Source organism: Jatropha curcas, chromosome 9 (assembly GCF_041381405.1).
Source record: "Jatropha curcas cultivar XTBG-Jc1 chromosome 9, XTBG_Jcur_1.0, whole genome shotgun sequence".
In the NCBI taxonomy this organism is placed as follows: Eukaryota; Viridiplantae; Streptophyta; class Magnoliopsida; order Malpighiales; family Euphorbiaceae; genus Jatropha; species Jatropha curcas.
In genome coordinates, this window is record NC_143159.1 from 9,087,264 (window position 1) to 9,103,474 (window position 16,211).

General features: G+C 30.3%; 1 protein-coding gene across 3 annotated transcripts; it reads right to left on the reverse strand.

Moving 5' to 3' along the window:
- Nucleotides 1-3,332: 3,332 nt before the first annotated feature.
- LOC105640937 (Basic-leucine zipper (bZIP) transcription factor family protein) lies at nucleotides 3,333-8,950 on the reverse strand. Of its 3 annotated transcripts, none has more exons than XM_012225354.4 (5): nucleotides 7,880-8,950; nucleotides 7,692-7,763; nucleotides 6,458-6,487; nucleotides 3,906-3,961; nucleotides 3,333-3,822 (listed from the first exon to the last, which is right to left on the reverse strand). In XM_012225354.4, exons 1-4 carry the CDS (start codon nucleotides 8,684-8,686, stop codon nucleotides 3,917-3,919), a joined length of 954 nt encoding a protein of 317 aa, XP_012080744.1. In that variant the 5' UTR covers nucleotides 8,687-8,950; the 3' UTR covers nucleotides 3,333-3,822; nucleotides 3,906-3,916. The 3 variants fall into 3 exon arrangements, 2 of the variants coding, with proteins under 2 accessions (XP_012080744.1, XP_012080743.1); XR_002285204.3 differs by having other exon boundaries at nucleotides 3,786-3,822; nucleotides 3,906-3,968; XM_012225353.4 differs by lacking the exon at nucleotides 3,906-3,961 and having other exon boundaries at nucleotides 7,880-8,949.
- Nucleotides 8,951-16,211: the final 7,261 nt, after the last annotated feature.

Sequence of the window (16,211 nt, forward strand, 5' to 3'; positions counted from 1 at the left end):
CATTATAAAATCTCAATGATTATGTGTAATTGTATGTTTCTTTGAATTAATAAAAAAAGTCTGAAAAAACCTGCGGTTGTCGCTCAATTGGCAATGCAGGCGGGACATGCAGGAAGAGTTCTTGGATTCTATTCCTACTAAACACACTTGTATGGAGAGACAAAGAGTCGAATTAGGCGATCCTTGGTAATAAGATCCGAGTACCAGTGATTTATACTAAAAAAAAGTCTAAAAAGAATTTAGTAATGATTTGTATATTTGCATATTACTCCCTATGTTATATTCAGATAGAGAAAACTAACTTTTTACACAAATTAAAAAATTAGTTTAATTGTAATTTTTGTTCATTTCTTTCCTTATTTTCCCCAAATCAGCATTAACTCCCTCTCAACTTTCTTTGCTAAGCCATATATGTAGGAGAGAGAATTTTAGTGCATTTAAGGTGAGATTAAAGATTTCATTTAGTTCTAGGATGTAATTAAGTAAAAAAAAAAAAAAAAAAAAAAACAGAAAATGGAAAGTTCAAAGTGATTGAAAACAGATTTGGAAATAAAAATCAAAATTTTCAAAATTAAATTTGGCTCTAAAACAAATTTGAAGTTGTGAATGAAAATTTAGGCGTAATTTTTCGCGTTTGAAGCAAATTTTTTATTTTTCAAGAGTAAAAGTCTCTTCAAATTCCACAAATTTGCCTTATATAAATGGACAATATCTCACAACTAAAACGAATCCATCTAGAGATTCAATATGAACCCACCAAATCAGTTTGATCTTAACCAGGTCCCAGCAAACTGACATGCAAGTGAAGAAGATGTCCGCATTTTCACAAACTTGTTTATAGATCTCAAGTTTGTTCCCACTGAAGAAGAATATGGTTTTGCAGGTAATCCGATCGTACAACCATCAAAAACAGTGTTACACAAATGCCAAGAAGAGGAAACAAACGAAAAAATATTTCTCAAGAAGTAAAAAATTATGTTCATAAAATATTGCTTGCTGATATGGAAAAGGGTGTGGAATATGCACGCAGTATTGAACAAGTTGCAAACATATTTTCAATTTTTGTGAAGTCAGTCTACAAAATTTGGCACAATGCTAAAGATGAGTTAGAACATACTGTTGGAGTGAAACGTCCTTAGAATAGAGGCAAGAAACGAGTTGAAATCCCTCCTGAAAAGATAAAACAAATCCCTATGAGAAGAAGAACCACCATTCGTTCTCTCTCTCATAAACTAGGTCATTCATTGTTATGTGTGGATAGACTCATAAAAAAGGGCAATATCAAAGCACACTCTAATGCAATCAAGCCACTTCTGAAGGATGAGAACAAAAGCAACGGAGTTCAAATTTGTCTTTCGATGCTCGATGTAGGTACAATTAACAACAAAATTTCATTCCTCAACATGGAAAATGTTATTCACATTGACGAAAAGAAACGCAAAAGTTTTATCTTGCAAATGATGAGGATAAGCCTTTGCGCAGATGCAAAAGCGAGTGCTTCATTCCTAAAATTATGTTTCTAGCAGCAGTTGCTAGACCTAGGTTTGACACAAATGGATAACTTATTTTCGATGGTAAAATTGGAATTCAGCCTTTTGTTAACAAAAAGCCAGCTAGAAGGAATAGCAAAAATCGGGTAGGAAGAATGGAATCAAAGCCAATCATGTCGATCACCAAAGATGTAATAACAGAAATTTTAATTGGCAAGATGTTACCTGTAATCAAAGAAAAATGGCCACAATTGGGTTCAAGTTTAGGTGATTAAATTTTTAATTGTATATAATGCAAATTTGAAACTAATTTTAACTTATTTAAAACTTTTAAATAATTTTTAAAATAAATAATGTTAAATAATTTAAAATTAACATGCATTAAAAAATTTTAATTTTAAGTGAATCAAGTGTAGTCGAATTAGTCTTTTTATTAATAATGAAAATGGAAGGTTTTAAGTTCGAGACCTTTTGACAAATGAGGAGTTAGGACAATTATTTTGGAGGAGTCAACAAAAGTTTTTAAAATTTTTAAGAGGTCAAATATAATTTTTTATAAGAATTTTTTTTTAGTTTCTTGGGAGGTTAGGCCTCCTTTAGTCTCTATAGAGCTCTTCTCTCGGTCTTGATCATAAGAGTCTTGCTCTTAATCATAAGAGTCTTCATTAATTTAGTGAATCAGAGAGGGTTATGCTTTCATTACAGTTCTAATGTTATTTAATGAATTTTTAAAAATAAAATTTTAATTTTAAATATTAAATAATGTGATAGAACACTGGTCAAGTTTTCCTCTGTTCAAGTTGTTTTCGAAAGCAGAAATGTAATAGAATGAGGGTCCACTATCTTCATTCTTTTATCTAGTATAGGTACATCCAACACAAGTGGTTAAACATAACGACAAAAGAGACCCTTGTCTGTAGTGAAGATAGCTTGCATGCTTAGCTCCTAAGACCAACCCACTTCAACTAAATTAATATTGTGAAGATAGGTTGACTGAAATAACATTTTAGGACTACACGGTGAAGGTTTGCAATGGATAAGACTCAGATTCGGACTTTTCACTGCCTACAAGAGATATAAAATTTAATATTGGAATGAAATGAATATGAATTCCAAACGAATTACATAAAAATTTATAAAATTCACTCCTGTTAGACATAAATTTTCATTAACAACTTAGTGTTAAATATCAAAATTTTCAATTTCTTTTTAATCAGGATTTAAAATTATTTGGACTGAAAAAACAAGTTAACCTAAATTCAAAATTAAAGAAGAAATTTAATTTGATGTGCATAAATTAACTCGAGAGTGGCACTTAATAAACTTATTAAAGCAAAAAATTTTCAAAAGTAGCCCTAGAATGAGCTAGATAAGGGCAATTGCTTTTCTTTGCGAATTTCGAAGTGGGCCAAGTCTGCCAACAATAAGAGGGCTAGTTCATACAGAGACAAAGACAAAAAGACCAAAAAAAAAAAAACAAAAAAAAAAAAAAAAAAACAAACAAAAACAAAAGAAAGCTCAGTAACACAAAGTACTTTTCAAAAGAGAAATATCGAAGACCATAAAATATTTGTTGAAACTTAAAAGCAATTTGCACATAATGAGAAATGAGACATCCAATTCTTATTAATAACAATAAAATGTTTTGGACTTGATAATTTTTCCAACATTCAGCCACAAGAACACTGACCAAACAATCATCATGGTAGCAAGAAACTTTCAAAAATGCCATAGCGAATGGGAATTTCTCACACCATTATGACAGTATCATCAGTAGACATCAGACATATGTAGCCAATTTCCACGAAAATAATGCAAATATAGAAATAATTACCATCCATATCCACCAAATCTATATATTTTTCTTTTTTTCACAAAGAGCTATCATAAGTTGCCAACACATAAATATAGTGAACCTTGTCCAGAATCCCTTCTTTCCCTCGTACAACAGCCAATGCATTACTACACCTGCTAGCTACATAAAATAACAAAAGCCTTCTGTCATTTGTCTTTCTATCATGGACCTTCCCATAATTTAGTTAACAAGGAATTTCCTTTCATGATTCAGGTTGAAGTGTGCTATTTTTTTTTTTTTTTTGTCTTTGTCCCCATTTTTTTTCACATAATTTATATCAGAAACCGTGATTGCTCCAGACAACAATCGGGTTCAAATACCTAATCCAAAAGAAAATTAACTTTTTAACATCAATGCTGCTTTTCCTTTCCATACTACCCCTTGAGCACATATAATCTACCACTGCAAGGAGTGAACTCTACGGAGTTTACGAGGTGGTCTTCTCTTTTCCACAACAGGCACCACTTTCTCCATAAGCTGTAGGGACAAAAAAAAAGGGACGTACATGAGTTAACGGTGAAAACAAAAATGTATAAGCTAATGGTTTATGCTTTACTAACCCTATTTTTCCTTATCTCCTTCCCATCAATATCATATGATCTTGCTTGCACAAATGCTCAAATCCATGGAATCAAGATCAAAGACGATGAAGAAATAAGTTATCATCTTCAAGCAATGATTTCTTTTCTTCAAAGTTTATAGCATATTATATTATCATATATGGAGAAGTTTTCCACACAAAATGAAACAAATAAATAGACAATTTACCCTTGTTCTTAAAACTCACTTCCAGTTCAGTTCATCTCTACAACTTTATTCTTGAAACTTTTGAAGAGAAAAACAACATAGCTATTCCATTTATGATATAGAGAGTTGGAGTAGGCAATTTCAGATAATCTTATAGAGAAACGAAGACCTTCATGCTAACATATTTACCTATGATTCTTTTTTTATTATTATTTTGTATTCCTTTTTCTTTGAGGGGAAGGTTTAGCCTTGAACTTCAACCGATGACAAATGTAACAGTTAAGCCCCTCTTAACTGTTTACTTTATCTATGATTCTAGAAGATAATGTTTATCACAGATAAAAACAAACATAATACCAAAAATTCCCTTTCATATCTACAGATACAATAATAGGGGGGCTTCATGGAAAACGGGCTCAATATATCAACGAATTTTGTGAGCAAACAGGGGTGAAACTAGACTTTTTTTTTTTTTTTTGGGGGGGGGGGGGGGGGGGGGGGGTTGTTAAAGAGGAAAAGAAATTGAAAGCAAAATTAGGGGCCTACACGGATATTTTTTAAAAATTAAATATAAAATTTTTGGGAGAAAATATAATTTTGAAACATGTTGGTAAGGCCAATAAGGACATTTTAAAAATACATATAAACTTTAAGAGGGAAAAAGATTAAATTTTGAAAAATCTTGAGGAGGCCAAGGCTTAAGGTGGTTTTCCCCTGAGCAATTATGATTCTGACTTCTTGCATTTTATGCATTATGACTCTGCTTTCTAGGCTTCCATATCCATGTTATGCAGCAACGCTCTGCTAAAAGATTAATTTTTCTCTTTAAAATTCTTATAACAATGTTTTTTTTTTTTTTTTCCTACTTCCCTCAATATCAAAAGCTCTAAAACTCTATGAAACAGCTATGGAACTTCTACATTTCAGACATTTCTCATCCTTTTATGAGACAAAGCTTATGAACCAACAAGTTGCTTTCAGATGTGATCAAACTCCCTCATGACCTACTCAGTATAATGGAATAACATTTGAAAGACAAATCGACACTAATTCCATTTTGTAGCAGTAAATTTTAGCAATGTGTGGTTTGCTAGACTACTCTATTTCCTTCAGTCTTTAAGTTCAGAATCAACATGAGAATCAAAAGATAGTTGCATCGTCCCTTTTTGCTCTAGGCCAATTTCAATGAGAAAAACTAAGAAGTGGCACCTGTAGCTCAACCAAAACTATTATATTTGGAAGGAAATAATCCTACAGTGCTGTTAGGAACACAAGATATATATACTACTACATATTTTATCCGGTAATCAGTCACATGTAGGATGCCAACGAGCTGCAAATGATGAGTGTAGAATAATTACAGAAATCCATTCTTGCTTTTTCTCAATTCTCTTTCTCTCTTCTTTCCCTTTCCCCTCCAATTTTCCTTCTCTTTCTCAACTTGTCCCACTGTTTCTCACCCTCAAATCACCATTTTAGGACGGATCCTAATAACTACTTTATGACTAATTTATATTTGATAAAAAATGAAGTATGGGGGGGAAAGGAAAAATTTTATTATTATTATTATTTTTAAATAGTAGTTACCGTATGCTTCTATTTTCACTTTAAAAATCATCAGTATGAAAGATTCAAAAAATGTACATGTAGGACTACAATTTAAAAGGAATTTCAGGTTGGCTGACATGCTTTAGAAAAAAGGATTGATCACTTTCAAAAGCAAGACACAGGATTGGGAAAGAACATCCTAGATGCAGTTCAAATTGCAAAAGACTTGTCATCCAATTTTGCAAAAAAAAGAAGAGACAGAGTAGATAGATAGTCTAAACTTCTGGGTATTAACCATGAGCCCTGTCCTTGTCATACAATATTGGAAACTAGAAAGATCACACAGTATCCCTGAGGAATCCATAGACTTTCAGTACTTCAAAAATAAGATATTGCCATTTGTGCCTCTTCTTTTGAAATTTAGAAAATTTTTAAATATGTTGATGAATATTTATTCCTATCATCCACACACATGTGCATACATACCCGACCTTTTGCATATGTGTCAGTCCCAAGCCCACACCATTGCAAGGAAAATCATAAACAAAATCATTTTTGTTTGGCATTAACTTAGAAACAAGATGTCTAGCACCTCTCATGAAAAAAAACAAAATCTACGTTGAGAAAAAAAACTCTCCAAAAGTTTATACTCGGCTTCTTTCTCCCTCTCTCATCCATCTCTATTAGTTTTTGGGTCAACTTAGCTGGTCCTCTACCATAGTTCATAGTTTTCAACTTTTTGAAAATTTCTAACTTAATCAAATGCAAGCATCTCCATATTTCCAAAACAGTAACAACATCAACATAAAATTCATACCTGCTTGAACCTTTCTCTAGTCCTCTCTTCCTGAAAATCAAATATCTTTGGTTAGACATGAGAAAATGAACAAAATAATTGTTGAGGAATGTGGAAGCAGAGAAAACCCAACACAAAGGTCAAAAAGATCAAAAAAATAATCTCAAATAAAATATTGATGCTCTCTTTCACCATTACCCATTTACAACTAACAAACATAAGAATAAGATTATAAAACAAACACAGAAGAAGAAACCCAAGAGTATATAATTGCATTGGCTTGAAGCAAGCAATTTCTCAATATGCATAGGACCATGAATGAACTTGGCTGTAAATTTAAGAACCACAAGGCAACTGCTGTATGCCATAACATTAAATAATCACATGTGCATTAACAAAGTTGATATGCTCTATGTTCCATGACCACTCTCACATACAGAAACAAATTTATTCCAACAGCACAGGGTGGAATTCTAACAATTTTATGATTCAGTTGTAAATTTAAACTAGCTATGAGTTGCACCAACTACAACTAACAAAACCAAGAAAAAAAGAACAAGCAGCATAACAAAAACTTAACCAGAATGAAATAAATATGCAAATGCAAAGAACAAATAAGTCAGATTTTTGATGCTGCAGAGATTTTTAATATACTTTCTTTTTCTCATTAATGGCTTCATACTCTAGGAAAGTCGGTCACATACTACAACGCTTGTTTATTTACTCTAACGAATGAGATGAGAACAAATTAGAAGCATTGCTTCAGGAATCAGTAACCTGAAATCAGCATCACCAATTAATAGAAAACCTAATAACTTATATTAATGGTACGATATACTTCACCATTGAGCACCCAAACTAATCGCGTCTTTTTTCTTATACCTGCCTACAAGTAGTTCAGTCAGTAATGAGATATCACTAGTTAAAGCCATTTCTTGGATTCAGAGTAAGTCCATTCACATTAAACATGCCCAAAGAACCATACTATCAGAAAATAGCTTAATCGACAGACAATTTACCAACAATAACAGAATTTTAAAGCACTGAAGAAGTGTAAGGGCGCTAACTTCAAATAGCAAGCTTAGATAGCTCGGAAAATATGGAAGTTACTATTTTAAAACCTATGGATTAGCTACAAATAGTACCTAATCTGAATAATCTATCTGCAACGTGAGTATATGTTGAACTATCTCCATATGCAAACTTACAATTCCAATTTTTTTTTTTTTTTTCTAAAATAACAACAATAATTTACCTTCTCTTTGAGCAACCGCTCATTCTCCGCCTCTAGCCTTACTGCCATAGACTCCAATTCCACTTGATAAGCCTAAACCCAGAATGCCCACATTTAGAAAGAGATACACCTTAACCAAATTTAACCAAAGGACACACATACAAGCAAAGAATTTAAGCAAAAACCCATAAAAATTTCTACTTACTGACCTGTTTCCTCTCTCTAGACCTGGCAGCTGACTCTCTATTCTTGATCATCCTCCTTTGTCTTTGCTGTGCGGCCTTATCTAATGGTTCCATTACCGCTGCCCTCCCTCTTTTCCCTCTGCCTAAGACAGTCCCTTCGCTACCAGCAACCACCTCCACTCCATTCCCAAACCCCACAATTGACCCCTCAACTTTATCCAACATCTGGAACGCGCTAGGTGGAACAGGATCAAACGCATAAACTCCTCCACTTGGCATCTTGACCTCATCATCTTGTTCGACATCCGCCGCCCCAGCTTTAGCCAGAAAGTCCTCCAACGTCATCATCTCATCAGGCTCCTCCTTCATCTCCTTCCTCCCTGCCACAATTTCCCTCCATACATCATCCACGGTTTTATTACTCTGAGGAAGAACAACACTATTCATTTCTTGATTACTGCTATTACTAGCATGATTTGTCGTTTCAATTATTGTCGCCGTCTGCAGCGTAGGAGGCGGTGATGTTGGGAGAACGGGCGTAGGTGTATCTATAAGTGTAATTTGGGCATCAAGGAGAGTAGACTCAGCGGATGGAGTAGAATAGACATCACGTAAAATTCCGTCGACAGTCATTGTAGACGCCAACGATGACGACGACGTAAGATTACGATAGAAGCTTTTTATTCGATTAGATTGTGGTTTCGTAGAAGCAGAAGCAAGACCAGCAGAAGAAGAAGAAGCAGAAGCGCGTCGAGATCGAGTAGCTGCTGATGATGATGTCAGATCCGAATTTTTCGGTTTCGACGACGCCATCACCTTCGACGACGCCATTTTAGGAGTTTTCTCCTTTTCTGCTCCGATATTTCCTATCTCTCTCTAGGATTTACAGTTCACGGAATTCTCACTTTTTTTTCGTTTTTAAGTTTTCTAAATTACACTCTATACAGTGTGTATTTGAATTCCCATTCCACCTCTAAAACATATTGAAGAATTGATTTTGATTTTCACTTTTCAGTATAGGGTTTGGGGATTTTGGGTTTTGGGCTGTTAGTCTGTTGGGATCAAGGAAACTATCGTAAGGGAGCGTGTGCGCGTGAATGTTGTTTTGCATTGTTTTTTAATTTTCTTTTAGGAGAATTATTTTATTAATATTACCGGCAAATTATTTAATTTATTTTTTAAATTTAATTTCTTGAACTATTTTTACCTTTATATAAAAAAAATTAACTATTTAACTTTTCACACTTAATATAATTATTATTGTTTTATGTTTCATATTTTTTATTGTTCGACATTTAACAGTTAAATTTTTTTTTTCAAAATAAATAATAGGATTGAATTAACTTGGTTAAATTTAAAGGATTAAACAATAATTTTATTTGTTTATTTTTTTATTTTTTTGACTCCGTCTTGTTTTTATTTCTTTTTTAGGGAAAAGGCTAGGGTGACAAGACGGCATCTGGTGGCTGTGACATAACTTTTAATGGTAATTGGAGGCATCTACCAGAAATGGGAAGTAGGAACAGTAGATGATGCTTCACGGACGGTACGATAGTCCGGCTTTTTGTTTGATTGATGTAATTGATGTGTGTGGTTTTAATTGGTAGGTGGATCAGTGTACCTACTATATGTTGGGACATTGTGGGCCCGTTTCAGTGCTACATGGGCTCTATATCACTAGACAGCCCATTTTCCTAATTAAGCCCGTTTCATTATCATCTATTTGTATAGGGATAATTACTATGTAGTCCGTAGGTTTTGTTCAAATACACGCGGTAAAGATCTCAGTTTTTAAAATTATACTACCATTTAAGGAAAAATAATTATTTCATTCCTGAGTTTTCTATAATTATTTAAATAGTTCCCGATATTTATACAAATATTTATAACATCTCTTAGATTTACTTCCGTCTTATTAATTGGTCCTTTTATCCAAAAAATATATTTTTTCCGTTAATTTTAAGAGAAAAAGACGAAATTATCTTTTATAAGTTTTCATTATTTCGTCCTTGATGTTTGCCATAATTATTTAAATAGTCCCTAACATTTATATAAATATTTATAACATCCCTGAGGTTCACTTCCATCATATTATTTGATCCATCATATTATTTGATCCTTCTGTCCAAAAAACACACATGTTTCCTTCTCATTCGCTCACAAAAATGGTATAAACAAATTCCATAAAGCTCAAAGTAGAATGAATAACATCTACTTGAGCATCAAACATGTTCATATACTTAATCTTTGTATTTGCATCCAATGCATTATTTTGCTCAATAACCTTAACAATTAATCCCAGAAAGGCAGAAACAGTAACCATATGCAAAATCTGCCAAAAAGAAGACCAATATAGCAAAACAAAAATTTACACAGCACATTTAGCTTACTCTTGTTCACTTGAAACCCGACACCACCATTAACAAATGCCCATGTAAAATTTAAATCATAAATTGTAAACTAAATTTAAAGTAATCACCTAGTTTAATTTAAACTCAAAATTGAACAAGCAAATTAGAAATTTAGAAATTTACCCAAAATTTAGATTAAAATTTCTAAATTTTGGGGTAAATTTAAAGGATTTAGGGTAGTTGAAAGGGAGGATATGTTAATTAGAGGATTTAGGGTAGTTTGGTCATTCTATTAAAAATTAACAGAAAAATGTGTGTTTTTTAGACGGAAGGATCAAATAATATTACGGAAGTGAACCTCAGGGATGTTATAAATATTTATATAAATGTCAGGGACTACTTAAATAATTATGGCAAACCTTAGAGACGAAATAATGAAAACTTATAAAGGATAATTTCGTCTTTTCCTCTCAAAAATTAATGAAAAAAGTGTGTTTTTTTGGACAGAATGACCAATTAATAAGACGGAAGTAAACATCAGGAATGTTATAAATATTTATATAAATGTCGAGCACTACTTAAATAATTATGGCAAACTTCAGGGACTAAATAATTATTTTCCCATTATTTAATTCTTCATTATAAATCCGTTATGCTATAAAGTTCAACAGTTAGTTTTTCATTAAATGATTGCAAAATATAAAAAATATCCCTAAAGATAATAAGTTTAGTGTCATTAGTTAAGTGAAATATACAATTGATCTTAATTTTCATAAATTTACACTATTTAGTTATATATAGTAACTTTTTTAAGGGTGTTTTTGATATTTCACAACCACCTAACGGAAAAAGCTAATTGTTTGACTTAATAGTATAATAAAATTATAATGCAGGATTAAATAGTGTAATTTTAAAAATTGAGATCATTATTAGTGATTTGATAAAAATATAGGGACTATATAAAGTAATTCTCATATTTCTTTACCCAATGTGAGATGCAAATGGAAATGAACTTTAACCTTTTCTTTTACTCATTAAATATCTTAATTTATAAAATTATAAACGATAGACATTTTAAGTGGTCTATGAAAACTTTGATTGATTTCCTTAATTTGAATTTTTATTTTAGTTTGTTTTTTTTTATTTTTCAAATAATTCTCTTAATTACCGTTAAATAATAATAACTTAAAATAATTTTGATATTTAGATATATAATTCTCGTGTGAACGATACGTTATTCACTATTTTATTATTTGTTACAATTTTGTACACTTGCAAAATCAATCATCACTTGTTATTTCAAATCACTTGTAGAACTGAACACACCACTTGAAGATCAAACAGAGAGAGAACCATAAACATTTTGTTAAAAGTCAATCAAAGACCGAGACATCATTCTGCAGATGAAAAATGTCTGACAAGCCATGAATAGTATGGGACCAACACTCACAAGCAAAATTACAGTCAAGAAAAAGGTGTTGTAATGTCTCAACACTTAAAGCACACACAAGGCATCGTAAATCCATATCGATGCCCCGAGCTTGCAAAAGGGATCTTACAGGCAAGGAGGAATCACAAATACACCAAAGTAAATTCTTCTACACTGGCAAATTGAAAGTTTTCATAATCTAACCAAAAAAAAAAAAAAAAAAAAAAAAGTTGCATATTATTAGGTTTTAAAGAGGAAGTGTCATAAGCTTGGATTTGAACCTATCCTACCTCTAATAAAGAACTAAAAGGAAAGTATTGAGCTTGGAGTCACCAAAGCATTTGGATGGGTTAAAATACATCATACTTGCTTGCCCAAGGGATCGAGATTAAACTTGTGTAAACTCCTAAAATTCAGACCTCCCTCCCATTTGGAACAAAATATATGTTCCCATCATTTGCAACGAATACCATTATCCTCCTTCATGCATATGTTATATCATTATGACATTTTTATAAGGTCAAATCATTAGGAAGACATATTTAACATCGACAATTTTATACTTTCAACCAATTTTTTAAATTTTATTAATTGACATTTTGTATTTATTTTATTTTGTAACGATTATGACCTCTGATGATTATAATCTAAAATTAGTTGACGTCAAAGATGATAGAGTTAGAATAATTATTTTAGGAAGTCAAATAAAATTTTTTAAACTTTTAAGGCAAGATATAATATTTTTATATTTTAAAGGATTAAAATGTAATTTTTTATTTTTTTTTAAAAGAATTTCTTAGGGGCCGATTAGCCCTTTAGGCTCCCAAATAGTTGTGCCGCCTAATTGACATGACTTAAAAATTGACAGTGCAGTAACAAATTATTAACAAATCATCTCAGGAAAAAATAGTTTTATTTAATTAAATCGGTATTATTAATGAATCATCGAATGTTATTTATAGTCGTTACTATGTATTAATTTTTTTCAAATAATAAATATATGAAAAATTATTAATAAAATATAATATTTAAAAAATTCGCTACAGTAAAAGGATAAATATTTTATTAATAATTTTCTAAATATAAATTTTTTTTGGTTAGTTTTTCTTAATGAAGGTCAAAATAAGTAAAGGAAAAAGAGGAGAAATTATACTTTCTATTGTGAATAATTGTACAAAATACAATAAGAACCATGAAACAAAAGCATCCAAAATAAAATATTAAATACTATTCTTTAATTTGTAATTTATAAATAAATAAATAGTTACAAAACTGAAAAAGAAATTATATTTGATAATAAGTTTAATTTAAAAAGTAAGGATTGCAAATGCAAAAAAAAAAAAAAAAGAAAGAAAACTAAAAAGCTTTACATGTTTGCTAACAAAGCTACAAAGATTATAAAAAGAGACCACAGGGAGACAAAATTTTGTACCTTGTTGATAAATTTTTCTATGACGTGCGTTGCATGTCGAATATACTTGTTGTAATGTCATTTTTTTTTACTCTTTTAATTTTTTTTATCTATATAATATTAAAGCATAAATTTTTGTTTAGATTAAAATAAATACAATTAGTTAATTTGTATTAGATTTTGTCATACAAACTATTTGTAATGCTACTTTTTATATTCTTAATTCTATTTTTATATAATGAATTGATCTAAAAATAAATTTTAACCAAATCTCTAAATTTAATCCTTCACTCCCTAATTTATAAATGCAGATTCTTAAAACTTTGATAGATGCCTAAAAAGAAAATCAAGTCAATTCCTTACGCTCAACTCCAAATCAATATCTATATACAACTATAATAAAAAATAATAATAATTTACTTTTTACTGCTAGGTAAAAGAAAAAAATTGAGAAGGCAATATGAAACAGTAATCATTTTGACTATAGTGACATTATTATTACTCAATGTATTAAAGAAAGAAATATATGAACATACACACAAATTCTTGAAACCTAAAAAGTAATTCAAAATAGAAATATATAGTTATAATTTTTTCCAATTTCACAAACATTTTTTTCTTTCAAGTCAAATAGATTTAAGATATAAGAGAAAAAATATTAAGAAAATTAAAAATACTTGATCATCAATAGGCTATCTAGGATCCAATATTAGTGAATTAATAGATTTATTCAAATATTTTGTTTTCTATTGTTCTAAGTTGAAAAAAATTAATTAATTAATAAAATAAAATAAATGTTTTATACTTTTCAAATAAATTCTCAAGTTTTCATACAATCATACAATAAATATATATATAATTTTTATCTTTCTCCTAAATAAAATATTATGCATATTCTATTTGAAAATTTATTTTTTAAAAAACATATCCAATCAAGTTTCAAAAAAAAAAAAAAAAAAACATATCCAGTGAAATCATACAAACATAAAAAATATATATTAATTAAAATTTTTTTCTTTTTTTATCTCACTCCTAAATAAAATATTTTAAATTATAATAAAAATATAATAAAATAATAAAATATAAAATATAAAAAACTTTTAAATAGCTCATTATCATATATATTTATTAAAATTAATTAATTAATTAATTAATAAAAAAATTACATAAAAGAAACATTCTATCATCTCCAAATAATTCTCAATTTTCCATATAACCATACAAAAAATATATATATATTTTTTCTTATTTTATCTCATTCCTAAATAAAATATTATGTATATTCTATTTAGAAATTTATTTTTTTTAAAATATATCCAATAAAATCCTAGAAATATAAAAAAATATTAATAAAAAAATATACTTTTTCTTTTTTTTATCTCACTCCTAAATAAAATATTTTAAATTATAATCAAAATAGAATCAAATACTTAAAATATAAAATATAAAATTTTTAAATATCTCATTATCATATATATTTATTAAAATAAATAAATAAGTTAATTAATTAATAAAAAACATTACATAAGAGAAACATTCTATCCTCTCCAAATAAATCCTCAATTACCTACAACCATAAGAAATTTTTATTTTTTTATCTCTCTCCTAAATAAAATAATATGTATATTCTATTTGAAAATTTATTTTTTAAAAATATATACAAACAAATCATATAAATATAGAGAAAAAAGAATATTAATAAAAAATTATACTTTTTCTTTTTTCTTTTTTATCTAACTCCTAAATAAAATATTTTCAATTATAATCAAAATAGAATAAAATCGTATCTGAAACTCTTCCCAATAAAAGTCTCTCGCCTCTTATAGTACGGCATCCCATGTGTATCTATCTTTATCTAGATGTAGCTCGATTATCCTCATAATTTGCCTTGATGCTCGAGAGAATGGATATACGATGAGAAAAAATACATAAGTGAAATATAAGTAGACGAAAGCATTAAAATTTGAACAAAACCAAGTTCAAAGGAAAAAGTAAATAAGTACATACTGTCCTGCTATCAAACTGAGCTTGTTACGTGGCTCTGATGAAACTGCAAAAGAAGTGACAAATAACAGTAAATGACATTTATGATTACCTGGTGCAGTAGGTGACTGTGAAGCTAGTGAAGACTATGTTGGTCCAAGAAGTGGGGTAGAAGAGGAAAGAACAAAAGGAAGTGATGGCTGCACCGGAGGCTGAGCAAAGGATGAAGCCCTAGATGTACCTGAAAAAGAAGGAGGGATAGTCCCTCCTCATCCACGTGTATTGCGCCTCGGCCACGACCACTGCCGGACGCATTTGAATTAAACGCCCTGCCTCTAGCCATCTGTACTACAGATAACAGAACATACATATGTATGTATATAATTATATGTTCTTGTAGAACATGTGGTAAATATGTATAAAGAAAATGAATAACATTAAAATTTCTCATTAATAATATTATATATACATCTATTAATTTATTATCCATAATACATAATGCATTAAGTATTTCTGTCTTCATCATCATCTACTTCCTCTTCTTCTTCTTGCTCTTCCTCTTCTTGATCTTTGTCTTCTGAGGCACCCATGATGATTTGATCTTCTTCCTTTTCATCATCTGATGCTCCTATTTCAACATAAGTTCCGCTTTCATCATCCAGTTTATCTGTTAAATCTTCAACAACTTGCATTGGTTGTGTATCAACTGCAACTTCTTGAAATGGCTTACATATTGCGAGTAAAGTAGATTGTTTGGTTTCAACTGCATGAACAACTGCTCTAGGCTTGATTTTACATACTGTCATCCAATCGCAACGATCTCGTTTCAATGATGGATATGGAACATAGTACACCTGCGCAACTTGCATCGCTAACACAAAAGGTCTGTACTTTGTACATCTTCTTCTATGATTAATATCCAGAAGATTATACTTAGCACGAACCTTCATCCCGACATTTGGCGAAGGATCAAACCATTCACATTTGAATAAGATTGTGCACTTGATTGGTAGGGAAGGATATTCTAACTCCAAAACTTTAACCAATTTGCCATAAAAATCATTTGACTCGTTACTATAGTTTGATCCCTTTATGCAAACACCACTGTTCATTGTCTTTCTGTTTGTCCCATAACCTTCAGTGTGAAACTTGTAAAAAGTTCACTGTTTGTTACACTTAGCA